General features: G+C 45.9%; 1 protein-coding gene and 1 long non-coding RNA gene across 14 annotated transcripts in view; one reads left to right on the top strand and one right to left on the bottom strand.

The window, feature by feature from the left end:
* Positions 1 to 7,593, bottom strand: part of LOC116228948 (uncharacterized) — a 32,840-nt gene extending 25,247 nt beyond the window's left edge. For 2 of the 12 annotated variants that reach the window (XR_016467007.1, XR_016467008.1), the window contains exons 1-2: positions 252 to 1,214; positions 91 to 158 (exon numbers count right to left, since the gene is read on the bottom strand). This is a non-coding gene — a long non-coding RNA (uncharacterized LOC116228948). Of the gene's footprint in view, positions 1 to 90; positions 159 to 199; positions 1,216 to 5,470; positions 5,638 to 7,120; positions 7,303 to 7,340 lie in introns of those variants that run through there. The other 10 variants (XR_016467005.1, XR_016467001.1, XR_016467010.1 and 7 more) reach the window with 10 other exon arrangements.
* Positions 7,585 to 12,921, top strand: part of SPTLC2 (serine palmitoyltransferase long chain base subunit 2) — a 64,954-nt gene continuing 59,617 nt past the window's right edge. Inside the window, exon 1 of one of the 2 annotated variants that reach the window (XM_031593138.2) lies at positions 7,585 to 7,831. In XM_031593138.2, coding sequence (XP_031448998.2) covers positions 7,706 to 7,831 — 126 coding nt within the window. In that variant the 5' untranslated portion in view covers positions 7,585 to 7,705. The remainder of the gene's footprint in view (positions 7,832 to 12,921) is intronic. The other variant, XM_090141450.1, reaches the window with a different exon arrangement.

Here is a 12,921-nt window from a genome sequence, read left to right as displayed (position 1 = left end):
GTACCACAGGAACCACATATGAAATCAGAAGCTGTTGAGATTACCACGCTTCCAACTACTGTTTCAGTTATATATACACACTTATTTTACCTCCATTCTGCCAGTAATCCTGCATCTTGACCACAGACTCTGTCAGATCACACTGCTGTTAACAAAAGCTAACACAAGACAAGAATGATGATAAAATAATGAGTTTCACCTCAGCTGTTCATTCCCAAACCTGCCATTCCTGCTCTTTTAACGCAACTCACTGTTTTTTGCTAGGATAGTTTTAACTCATATCAACTCTTCTCAGTGGTGAATGCAAGAGTTCCAGAACTACAGCCTTTGTTGGCCTTATAGTGCTTGAGGGAGACTTGAGAGAGGACACATCACCACATAGTTCCACTGTGATGGCATAAGAAAAGATTCAGACTTAAGACTCCAGAAAAAAGCGGGTGCTGCCAAGGGCTGGACAAGACAGTGAAGGTGGGTGAATGTTACTGCTGGCCTTACGTCAGCTGTAACCAACAAACAGTTCAGCTCTGCTATGGAGAAACATCATTCTCCACTCTAAAGTACTACACAAATCACTGATCAAATGAAAGGTAAACATCCAGAAGTCTGAACTGGGTGGATGAAGGAACTTTCCGAATACTATTTTGTACTGGAGTCTTGAAAATGGAGGATGAGAAGAAAAAGAGATAAATCACAAAGAAGGCTTCAAACAAGGCTAGGATGACCTTGGCAGTTCAGCCCCAATTGAAACTTGCAGAAAAACAAATCTTTGGTACACTTAGTTACCTACTTCTTTCTTAACTGAAGGATTAAAGCTGTATATAAAAGGAATAATAAATGTAGGTGGTTAAGTAGGTGGTTAAAGTCATTAATCCCCTCTAATAAACTGGATTCCCTCCCATGCCTAGTTTTGCTGGTCAGCACCCTGATCCTACACACAACATCTACCCCATCCTACATCAGTTTTATTATGGCTCATCAGACCCATATTCATACACATATTTCAGTACCTACATCCTCTCAGGCCTCTTGCATCTCCAATCACAAATCTCCCATCCTGACATCCTTCCCATTTCACTGAAACCCTGGCCAATTTCTCCAGGCAAACATACAAATTCTGATCCAAACCAGCATGTAGAGATTAGTGAAAAGGTGAAACAAAAGCTGTGGTGATTCTGGAACTGTGGCATTCACCACAGAAGGCCTTAGGGAGAGAGACAGTCTTTCCAGAAGCAGAAACAGAACTTTCAGCTTAGCTAAATTTAAACTAACTAACTACATTATTAAAAAAAAAAAAAAAAAAAAAAGCTGTACCTATCTCCACCTATCTCCACTTGCCTGCCTCCAGCAGAAGGAAGCAATCCATTGTGAGCATTCAACATTTACCTAAGCTGAGGACAGAAGAATTGTCACTCATACACCAGACCAGCCAATCTCCCAGACAAGCATCATTCCCTCTTAAGGGCTACTCCAAGGTCTCTCCAGCTTTCCATGAAATTTAGCTATTGTCTTGACAGTTTCTCCTGGGACACTATTACTGTTCTGTGTTTTCTTAAACTGCTATTTAATTAGCAGTGAGATCCCCAAAGAGCTTTCCACACTCCTCCTGATTCTTCCCCTAAACTTCAGACACATGTTCTGCCATTCAGACTCGAGCTAAAATTCAGTGCCTCCCTGGAGTTTTTTCCTTACACAGTCCCTGAAGGTTCGGTGCTAAGTTACTGTAACTGTAAAAGAAAAACAAGAAACAAATCCAAATTCTACCTCAGAACTCTACAGAGGTCTGCCCAAACTCTAGCCTTTTCAATTACACCTTCAGCAGTGAGTTCACATTTAGTTCAGCTTGCACCCGGAGACTGAAGATGAAGGAGAGACACTTGGAGGCTGTGGACTGTTCCTTTCCAGAGCAACCCACCTGCTACTGACTGCCTTGAATGCAAGCGCTGAATCACTACTTATTCTGTCTGAATTGCAAATGTGAAAGCCAAAGATTTAGGCTCATTTCTGACTATAGCCACCTTGAGATATTTGATTCCCCACAGAGCTGACTTTATTCACATAAATAGTTTTGTCTCAGCTGTCAATTCTCTCCTTTGTCAAAAGAAATTATAGCCCACAGACATAAGTTCTGATAATCTCTAATCATTGTAGAAAGAAGGCCCAAGTTCTGTTTGGGACACCAAAACACAAAAATGTTTCTGCTACCTAAAAATGTCCCACTGGTTACCCAACTGCTCCTTCCTAAGTCTGTTTTCTGCTGTGTCCAAAGTTCACAGCTCTGCCCTGTGATCCCCAAACCTACAGATGATTAGCAACTGTGTGCACTGACTCATGCCAGTGATGTAAGCTCTCCGTCGATATGAGCTTGGAGTGCAGCAATCCCTGACTAACTTGTTACTTATGGTGTACTCTTCCATTTGACTCATTTCATTTTTCTTATACAGTTTCTTGCTTCATACAGAAGCTCAGTAAGACTATTTGCTTTGCCAGCTCACAGGAAAAGAATCATAGAATCATTAAGGTTGGAAAAGACAACCAAGATCATTTAATCCAACCATCAACCCATCACCATCATGCTCACTAAACTATGCCACTAAGTGTCATATCTACACTTCCCTTGAAAACCTCCAGTGACAGTGACTCCACTGTCTTGGCAGCCTGTTTCAAAACCTCAACACTCTTTCTGAGAATAAATTTTTTTCTAATATTCAACTTCAACCTCCACTGTTGCAACTTAAGGCCATTAGCCCTCATCCTATCCCTGTTACCTGGGAGAAAAGACCAGCCCCCACCTCACCACACCCTCCTGTCAGGGAGTTACAGAGAGCAATAAGGTCTCCCCTGCACCTCCTCTTCTCCAGACTAAACAATCACAATTCCTTCAGCCATTCCTCTTAAGGTCTGTGCTCCAGACCCCTCACCACTTTTGTTGCCTTTCTCTGGACACTCCAGGTCCTCAATGTTTTTCTTGTAGCAAGGGGCCCAAAACTGAACATGGTACTTGAGGTGTGACCTCACCAGTGCCATGTACAGAGAGATGATAATCTCCCTAGTCCTGCTGACTGCACTATTTCTGATACAAGCCAGGATGCCATTGGCCTTCTTAGCCACTTGGGCACACTCCTGGCTCACGTTCAGCCAGTTGTCAAGTAACACCCTCAGATCCTTTTTCTCCATTCAGATTTCCAGCCACTCTGCCTCAAGCCTGTAGAAACACATGGGGTTGTTGTGACCAAAGTGCCACTTGGTCTTGTTGAAAGCTCACAAACTGGATCCAGTCCATCAATCCAGCCTATCCAGACCCCTCTGTAGGGCCTTCCTACTTTCAGGCAGATCAACAATACCTCCCAACTTGGTGTCATCTGCGAACTTACTGAGGGTGCACTCAATCCCTTCATCCAAATTATCAATCAAGATATTAGACAGAGCCAGCCTCATTACTGACCCTCATGGAACACTACTCATGATCGTTTGCCAGTGAATTTAACTCCATTCACCACCACTCTCTTGAAAAAGCTCTCCAGCCAGTTTTTACTCAGCTAAGAATATAGCTATTTATAAGCCATAGGCTGCCAGCTTATCCAGGAGAATGCTGTGGGAGACAGAGCCAAAGGCTTTACTAAAGACCAGACAAACTATATCTATAGCCTTTCCCTCATTCACTAGGCAGGTTGCCTGGTCACATAAGGAGTTCAGGTTGGTCAAGCAGGACCTGCCTTTCATGTACTCATACTGGCCAGGCCTGATCCCTGGTTGTCCTGAACATGCCAAGTAATTGCACTCAAGACAATCAGCCCCAAGACCTCCCCCAACACCAAGGTCAGGCTGACAGTTCCCCTGTAGTTCCCCAGCTCCTTCTGACCCTCCTTATAGATGGGCATCGCATTGGCAAGTCTCCAGTCGTTTGAGACATCCACAGTTGACCAGAGCTGCTGATAAATGATGGAAAGTAGCTTAGCAATCACTTCCACTACCTCCGTCAGTACCCTTAGGTGGATCCCATCTGATCCCATGGACTTGTGACAGTCTACATGGAGTGGTGAGTTGCTAACCGTTTCCTCCTAAATTGTGGAGGCGTTATTCTCTTCCTCATCACCGTCTTCCAGCTCAGGGGGCTGAGTACTCTCAGGATGGTAAACATTTTTTTTCCTGGAGTCTCAGCAGAGGCTCCCTGTTCAAGCAGGCTGGTCTTCTCCTGTTGGGACCTAAAAGGAAGTTCAGAACTTGAATTTGTTCTGAGTTTATTTAGATGATGATATGTGCAGCTATGTAGTCCAGAGACACAAGCTGCAACCACCCATGTACACAGGTACCTCATGTGTCACACTGAGCCTGATCACAGCCATCTGACTCCATGGCACAAACCAGTCAGTACAATTCAATCATTTCTGTTCAGACGGAGAGGAGCCAGAAAGAAAATACCAACAGCCAACCATGACAACAGGGGAAAAGTCCTTCAAAAAAATGATATAAGTATGAGGATCCCTAGTGCACCTCTCTCACTTGCTCACTCGTTTCCTTTTTTTTTCATTCATTATCTTCTTTACATTTCCTCAGAAGTAATTTCAGCTCTACAAAAGCTCTCTGCTCCTTCTCCAGAAAAAGCTCAGCAGCAAGAGCAGTCCACGTGCTCCACCAACAGCACTAACTGCACATGCGATGAAGCAAGTCCACTTGCCACAAACAGCCAAACGCTGAGCACAGGTGATCGCTGTTTTGATCACTAGAATCCTCCTAGCAGCACCAGCTTCACGGTCCTGTCTTGTAACATGAGAGAGGGGGCCCATACCATCCTAGCTGACAGCTTTGTCTCTGCTTACTGAAACCAGGTGAAGAAAGAATGTTTCTCAGACAAGTCTGTACCCGCTCCAGTGGCAGTCAAGATATGGGAGCAGCCACAGCCCGTAAGAATAGGAATATGGCCTCACACAGACCTAACCCTTCGTGGCCTCACACCCAGCCTGGACTTGTAATCCTTGTGCCTGTATTTGTATCCTCATTATGAAAACCTCTTGTGTCCATAAATGACTCAGAAATACGAAGCATGTTGGACATGTTGCTCCGCCCATAAATGGGTTGAAAGAAGCTATAAAGCTCTCTCAAGCCTTCCTCGTGAAAGAAAAATGACTTCCACAAAAACTAATTAACTTTTGCTAAGGACCCTACATTCATATCTAGCTTGCAATGAGATTCGTGACAGAGGCCCCAGGATGCAACTATAACACAGGAGAAACAAAGAACAAAACCCACTATCAATAGTAGCAAATTAGAGAGAAGAGGATGAGACTATTCACTCAACTCCATCTGCCCGCTAACTTTGCATTGTGCTGAGATTTACTCTGGTTGTTTCAAATTACATTATAGTAAATACCACGGCCCTTCCCTCTCAATTACTCAGGAGAAATCAAAGGTCAAACTCTTCTACATTTTCAGTGTGTACTTATGCACTTTAGTTTTATTGCCCTCCTCCTACCAGCTGTTTGGTGGTGTGGTTTTCCTTTTGTGCGAGTTTGTTTTTGTCGGTGGTGCCAGCAAAATCTGGGAATAAAACTTGCCAACCCAAATGACAGGTTAGGAAGCCAACATTAATTCACTGCAGGACTGGGTGCATGGGCAAGCATTCCAACTCAGCGTGCATACCTGTGATCCAAAGCACAGAGATTGTATACATTTTAACATGGGAATGTTCATACAATTTCTATGAAGCGCCTGCCTATTTCTGGAATCACTGTACATATCAGAATGTGGTACTACACGTGTACTGTATTAATTTAGGATATTTAGGATTCGAGTAGGATGTCTTTGGTGACGAAAGGTTGCATGTTACATGAACCAGGTCCCATGTACCTTCAGAAACCTATTTACAAAAATATGGCTGTTGACTAGTTTTCAACTGGTGCTTTGATCTTGTTATGGTGCTTATTATCAACCCCAGCAGGGGAGTTTAACTCTTCCACCGAGTTGGTGGAGTGTTGAGTCTCTGCTTCTTAGGCTGCAGATGTCCTCCTTATTATCTAGGAACAAAAACTTTCCCAAGAGAACAGTTCTGCTGAGGTGTTTGAATTACTTGCTGAAAGCTCTCAATTTATTGACAGTGAAAGCCCAAAATTTATTAATAGATATCAGAGGTGGTTTTTTTTTTTTTGCTTGTTTTGAGGGGAGCTATGACAGTAAACAAAATCTCCCAACCTGCAACTCAGCAACCACCTCTTGCTGCCTTCTCCATGCTAGACTCTCAGTGGTGCTGGCTGTAAACAGCTGTTTACAGGGGTGGATAGTGACAGGACAAGGGGAAATGGTCTTAAACTGAGACAAGGGAGGTTTAGGTTAGATATTAGGAGGAAGTTTTTCACACAGAGGGTGGTGATGCACTGGAGGTTGTGGATGCCCCATCCTTGGAGGCATTCAAGGCCAGGCTGGATGTGGTACTGGGCAGCCTGGTCTGGTGGTTGGTGACCCTGCACATAGCAGGGGGTTGACACTAGATGATCATTGTGGTCCTTTTCAACCCAGGCCATTCTATGATTCTATGGTGCTGAGAATTGGCACAGGGCACAGATACAGATGTTTTTTGGTTTCCTCTGGTGTGATGTTTGCCAGCTCAGACAAGTAATATTAACCCTCAAAATTGGACAGAGTCTCGGGACAAATGTATTTCCAAACCCCATCAGAAAATTCACAGTCAAATATACAGTGAGTCTAAACACAGGCAGTTATCAGCCCACCAGCAGCCACGGTACCACCCCAGCAAGGCACTCAGACAGGCACAGCTTTAAGTCCCATTGTAAACACTACTGACTTCAGCTGTGCCTGGAACTGGTCTGCAGGGTTTGTCTGTCAGGTCATCTGCTGTCCAGGCAAACAAGGGCCAAAACTGCTCCTCTCCCCGGGCGTCCCAGAGCACCGCAGCAGCTGACTTTGACCTCTTAAAATCGCTGCTTGGTGAATGTCACCCAGTAGCTCTCCCACCACAGCGCTCACTGACGGCTTCCCTTGTCCCTCACGAAAGCCACTGTAACCCAGCCCGAGGTCCGCTCTCCAGGGGCAACCCCCACGTCCCAAGGGAACCCATTCCCTCATTATTTCTTTCACTTTGAACAACAACAGCGGGCACGGAGCTTACCGGCCGCAGCCCTCCTCCTGCTCCAGCGATCGGAGCTCCGTTGGGAACTGCGGGAGCACCAACTGGAGCAGGCGCCCACACGGACGACCATTGGTGCGCCAGCCCGCCCAAGCGTCCCATTGGCTGCCGCCTCAGGCACCGCCCTGCTGCTCCCCCTGTCATTGGACACGGCCCGCAGTCCGTTCGCGCCCACCCTCCGCCTCGTGCCGCCATTGGTTACCTTATCCCCTTCTCTTCGTTCCCGGTTCTGTCTCTGACGGGTGATTGGGCAGCCCTCACCCCCCTGGCTCCGCCTCGCTCCGAACTTTCTGCTTCGCGACTGGGCCAGCCGCTCCCTTCCCCTCGTTCCCCGCTCGCCGACGGGCGTGCTGCGCTCCCCATTGGGCCGCGCCGCCAGGCCCCGCCCCCTCCCCCTGAGCTGCACAGCGCGCCGCGTTCAGTCGCCTCTCGCCTCTTCCCTGAGCGTGACGTCTCCGCCGCCCATTGGGGGAAGCAGCGGCTCGCGCTTCCGGTGCGGCGCGGCGCGGCGCGGCCGGGTGGAGGCAGCGGAGCGGGCGAGGCGCGATCGTGTCCGGCGGCGGCGGGATGGAGCGGCCCGAGCGGGCTGTGGCGGCGCTGGGCGCTCAGCCCCGTGCCAACGGCTGCAGCGGCGCGGCCCACGGGGGGCTCCGCAACGGCTACGTGCGCGGCCCGCCCGCATCCGACACCCAGGTCAGCGCGGCGGGAGCGTCCTGCCGCCCGGGCGCGGCCGGCGGCGGTGCGAGGGGGGAGGTGGAGGGGAGGGGAGAGGGGGGGCAGGGCGGCGCCCGGCTCGGGAGCTCGGGACGGGCGGGGCGGCGCCTCCGTGCTGGGCTGGGCTCTGAGCGGGCCGAGGGCAGCCGGCGGGCCGAGGGGGGAGAGCTGGGGGGCTGCGGCGGAGCCCCGCGGAAGTTCGGGTCCCGCAGCCCCGGTGGTGGCCTGGAGCCCGGGGGCCCAGCGGGTAACGGCGCCCGCGTCTGGGATGCCCGGCTGTCCGGGCTGTCCGTGCCTGTGCCGCCGGGTTTCTGTGGCTTTAAGCTAGAATCCCGCTCCCGTGTAACAGGTCCGTGCTTTAGCAGAAAGCAGCAATTAGTTCCTCGGCGTCGCTCTGTTGCTACAGGTGCGGTGTGTCCTCTGAGCAGGAACTTCCTAATCCGGGAGAGTGAAGGGCTTTGTGCAGCGCTTCTCATCTCGCTGTGTTACAGATGTACTGCTGGGTGTTTGCTCCTTCACAGTTGCAGTTGTTTTCCTGCAGAGCACCCAACTTTTGTGTGGTAGCGTTAGTGGTTCTCCCAGAAGCGGTCCCAGCAATGTGGAACTTATTTTATCGGAGGCCGACACCTGGTACTGCTGCTGGAGAGCTGCCTTCCCCTGCTGGTGTCCTTCCTATTGCTCCCTATTTTCCCCTGCCGTCGCTCAGGGGAAGCTCGTGCTGTCACTGAGTGAACCGGGTTGAGAACTGATGCAGGCTAAAGGCACGCTTTTTGTTTTTCTTCTGTGACTTGAGTTTAACCCAGGTTGTTTCCTGCATTTCCTTCCCTGGGTGGGCACTCACGGTCTCTCCCTGCACTCGGGAGCGGATAGCAGCACGCTGTTGGGAGTGAACAGTTGGGGGAGGTTACGACACCTTTTATTGGCAGCAGTATCAGCGTATCCAGGTTTATTGTTGAGGAAGTTATGGCGCTGGTAGTCTTGCTTTGCAGACACCAAAAAGTGCTCACTATAAAGCCTTAGGTTTAAATTTTTGTACTAAGCACAAGTAGCGGTGGTGAGCGTTCTGATGTTCTTCCCTTCCACCCCTTCCCCCGGCCCGTTCCACACATTTTAAGTAGAGGTTCTGCTTCGGAAGAACAGTAGGGAATGGGGTGAGGGAACATTTTCTGCAAGGATTGTGTACAGCTGCATGTTTGGAAAACATGAAAGGTGGAAACATGTGAATGGAAAAGCTGCTGATGTCAAGCTGAAGAAGTTCAGAGAATTCATATTCATTTGTTGGCTTGTGTATGATAGCGTGTTTGAATATGTCTTGCAAACCTGAGGCACTTGAGATGATCACTTCTAAAGGGAGGAAGTCTTACTGTAGTGCTGATTATCATTAAACATCTTAGCAAAAAACTGAAGTCTAGTCATGTAAGGTGGTTATAAGAAAGCTTTAAAGCTTTCTGGCACCTGCTTGTTGGTCAAAAAGTTGTTTATGATTAGAAACCATGTGTTCCTTTTTCCAACTTCTTACATGGTCCAGATCCCTGACTTTCAAATTGAGGGTCAGTGTTCAAACTTTAAATGAGACTTGGGACTGCTCAGGGCTACTCGTAGTTTACAGGTTGTTTTTGTTTTTGTTTTTTTTTTTCCAATATCATCTGTTCTAGGAGTTTAGGACCATCAAAGATACTGTCATAAAAACAACACAGATTTGGCTGTTTGGCTTTTTTTTAAAGTCTTCATTGCTCTGTCTCTTCATAGGAGAACATGTTAATGCTTGTTGTGTGTTAAATATATTTGTCTGTGTAGGTAAATGTCTACATACATGTATGTACCATGTATAACACTTGAGAATATGCAAGTGGTAAGATCTGTGGAATGCAAAGTAATTGAGTACCAAAAAGGAGGTAGCTTATAAGTGTAGTAACTGGGTAATAGAAAAGAACAGAAAAGTAAAGGGTAGATAGGGAAAAAAGATTATTTTGCAGGAATGCCTCTTTGGTGCCTGAGAGAAGTAAGAGGCAAGAAGAGAGGTAAGTCTAGAGAAAATGAATATGTTGATGCAAAGCGGAAGGGGAAGAAAAGCCTTTGGTATAAGGAAGTGTTGCAAATGCTGATGATTTATCTGGAAAAACCTGGAGCTTGTGAGAGTATCACTCAGATGTATCACCACACCTTCCTGTAGAGCTACGTAGGACAGGCAGGCTTTATGTCTTTTTAGCAACATTAAGCGTACCTAAAATGTCTGTGCTGTAAGTTGCTCAAGTAAGCTTTATTTTATTCAATTTTTTTCCCCTATAAAAAAGTTCAGGATAAAGGGCATTACCTTTACAACACAGACTTCAGGTTGTGCTTACAGCGCTCACCACAATGAGAGACTGATATTTAAAATGTAATGTACTCTACTGCCATTCCATCACGAGCAGAAGAGGGTGGGAATGTTCACCTTCATTTTTAAATATTACTTTGTCTCCTGCTGGGATCTAAACTGCTCATCCTTTTTCTTGCTAGGAGAAGAAACTTGCCCACTGAAACTGTGGGAGCTGACTTTGGCTGCATTGGAGATAGTGAAATATTATCAATAGCTCAGAAAGGAATGGTTTGAAATTAGGATTTCAGCATGTAAAGAAAATCATTCTGTTCAAGTACCAAGATAGAGAAAGAGCTGTTATTTTGCTTTGCTAGGAAGTCCTGTGTTCAAAGCACTTTGATTCTGCAAACAATCGACCTCTTTAGAGATTCAAATTCAGTGAGTGCAACGATCTCACTGTAAGCTTTTTTGTTAAAATTGTGAACAGTGAAAATGGTTGAAGAACCATCTAGCAATTAAAAACTGTGGAAAGTTAGTGAAAAAAGTGAGCAACTTCTGACGCTGTGTACAGTTAAGAGCATGTGATTAAAATAGACTGATCTTTGAGTTCTTACGCTTTAGTGTAATACCACACTAGGTAAGATGAAGGCCTGACATCACAGAGAGTATTGTCTTAAACAGAGGAAATAAACATAGCTGAGAGAAAGAAAGCAAGTCAAGTAAAATAATAGTGAAATTAGCGATCCAAGTTGTGTGTGATTCTGCTTTTTCTGTTCTTCTGGTCTCTTGGAGAGGGTGCTATGTGGGTTCAGTAGAAAAAACAGTACTGAAATTCTATCAAGACACTTTGGAATATTATTAAGAGTGCAAGAATAATCACTTTTTCTTTCTGTGATACAATCTTAGGCTGGAATGTGTTTCTCCAATGCAGTGTCTTTCTCTGAACAAATCAACTTACGATTTTTTAAGATTGTCTTAAAATAAATAAATTCTTGATTAGAACAGGGAGATTGGGACCGATTTAATAAGACAAGATACCCTTGTTTTCCATGTTGACTTACTGTAATCCTTCTGCTGCTCTGAACAAGTTCACTGACCTCATTGCAGCATTTCAGTACCTAAAGGGAGCCTACAGAGGGGAGGGGAATCAACTCTTTGAAAGGGTAGATAACAGCAGGATGAGGGGAAATGGTTTTAAGTTGAGGGAGGGAAGATTTAGGTTGGATGTCAGGGGGAAGTTCTTTGCTATGAGAGTGGTGAGGTGCTGGAACAGGCTGCCCAGAGAGGTTATGGATGCCCCATCCCTGGAGGTGTTCAAGGCCAGGTTGGATGGGGCCCTGGGCAGCCTGGTCTAGCATTAAATGGGGAGGTTGGTGGCCCTGCATGTGGCAGGGGGTTGGAGATTCATGATCCTTGAGGTCCCTTCCAACCCTGGTCATTCTGTGATTCTGTGATTCACTAATGTGTTTTTCTGGATTTCTTAATTGAGCTTCTCACATTAGGATGGCTTCTCTTATAGTTTTAGACATTGCAGAAGAAATAATCTCAAACTAAACAAACAAAAAAAGAATGGGACATAGGGTTTAGATTTCAAGTTTTTGATTTGTTGTGCACGGTACTTCCAAGTCCGTTATGTAGGCATTGGAATTATACAAAGCACTTTTAAATTTCTGGATGATTCTAGGTTTTCAAATACTGTGCTAGAGTGATCTGCAGATAGCGTATTACAGACATCCTTCAGTAAACAGAGTTTCACATGACTTCCTCAGGAAGGGAAGAAATACTTCGATTAAAGAGAGGGGGATGACAGAGAAAGCTGAATTCCTTTAAAACTGTTACAAGTCCTGAATTCTCACAGCATTAACACCAGCAGCATAAGCTTTTTTCTGGTAAGTTTGGCATGTACATGCTGAACACAGCTTTTGTAGTCCTTTGAGCTTACAATTAATCACATTGCACAAAATCATCTCATGAAGTGCTTCAGGGTGCAGCAGAATGCTGGCTTCGTCCTCATTTTATAGATGCTTTTGCTGGAATCAGATTGAGACTTCTTTGGGAGACTGTACTTAGGAAGAGGAGAACAAATACTGGAAGTTTTTCTCCTTACAGCGATATGAATAACCTTCGTTCGAGGTGAATGAATAACCTTCACTTGAGATGAAGGTTAAGATAAAGATTTTTTAATAACTCTCTGTCTGCTAATTTTATATTAACATAAGAGATTTGAGTATGAAATTGGTTGGTTTTTTTGAGCCTGTATGCAAATTTTAAAATGCAAGTACTTAACGACAGACAGACAAAAATTGAATGCTCTTGGATCTTAAGAACTAAATCTCATGAACGTACTCACGAGGAAGTGAGAACACATGGAGTACTGTGCCCAGTACTGAGCTTTCCATTAAGATAGTCGCGCGTCCTCATCAGTCTATGAAACCATTGGAGGGCCAACAAGAGGCTGAGGAAACGGAAGCACACAAGGTATGAGGAGAGGCTGAGAACTAGATTTCTTAGCCTGAGGAGGAGAAGGTCCAACTAGTTGGTTGGAGGTTGCAGAGAAGATGGTTCCAGGCTCTTGAAACTGTGTGGCAATAGGATGAGAAGCAACATGTTATTCGGAAGAATGAGAAACATTGACTAGATATTAAGGATTTTTTTTTTTTTTTCCACGAGAACAGTAAAATCCTGGAAGGAGTTCCCCAAGAGGCTGTAGTCTGTCCTCAGAAGTGTTCAAGCCGAGGTTGAATGTGGCCCTCAAAACCCTGCTGTGCTC

This window comes from Phasianus colchicus, chromosome 5 (genome assembly GCF_987193195.1).
Source record: "Phasianus colchicus chromosome 5, bPhaCol1.hap1.1, whole genome shotgun sequence".
Taxonomy (NCBI): domain Eukaryota; kingdom Metazoa; phylum Chordata; class Aves; order Galliformes; family Phasianidae; genus Phasianus; species Phasianus colchicus.
Note: the sequence above shows the minus strand (reverse complement) of the source record. Positions and strands in the feature narration are given on the sequence as shown.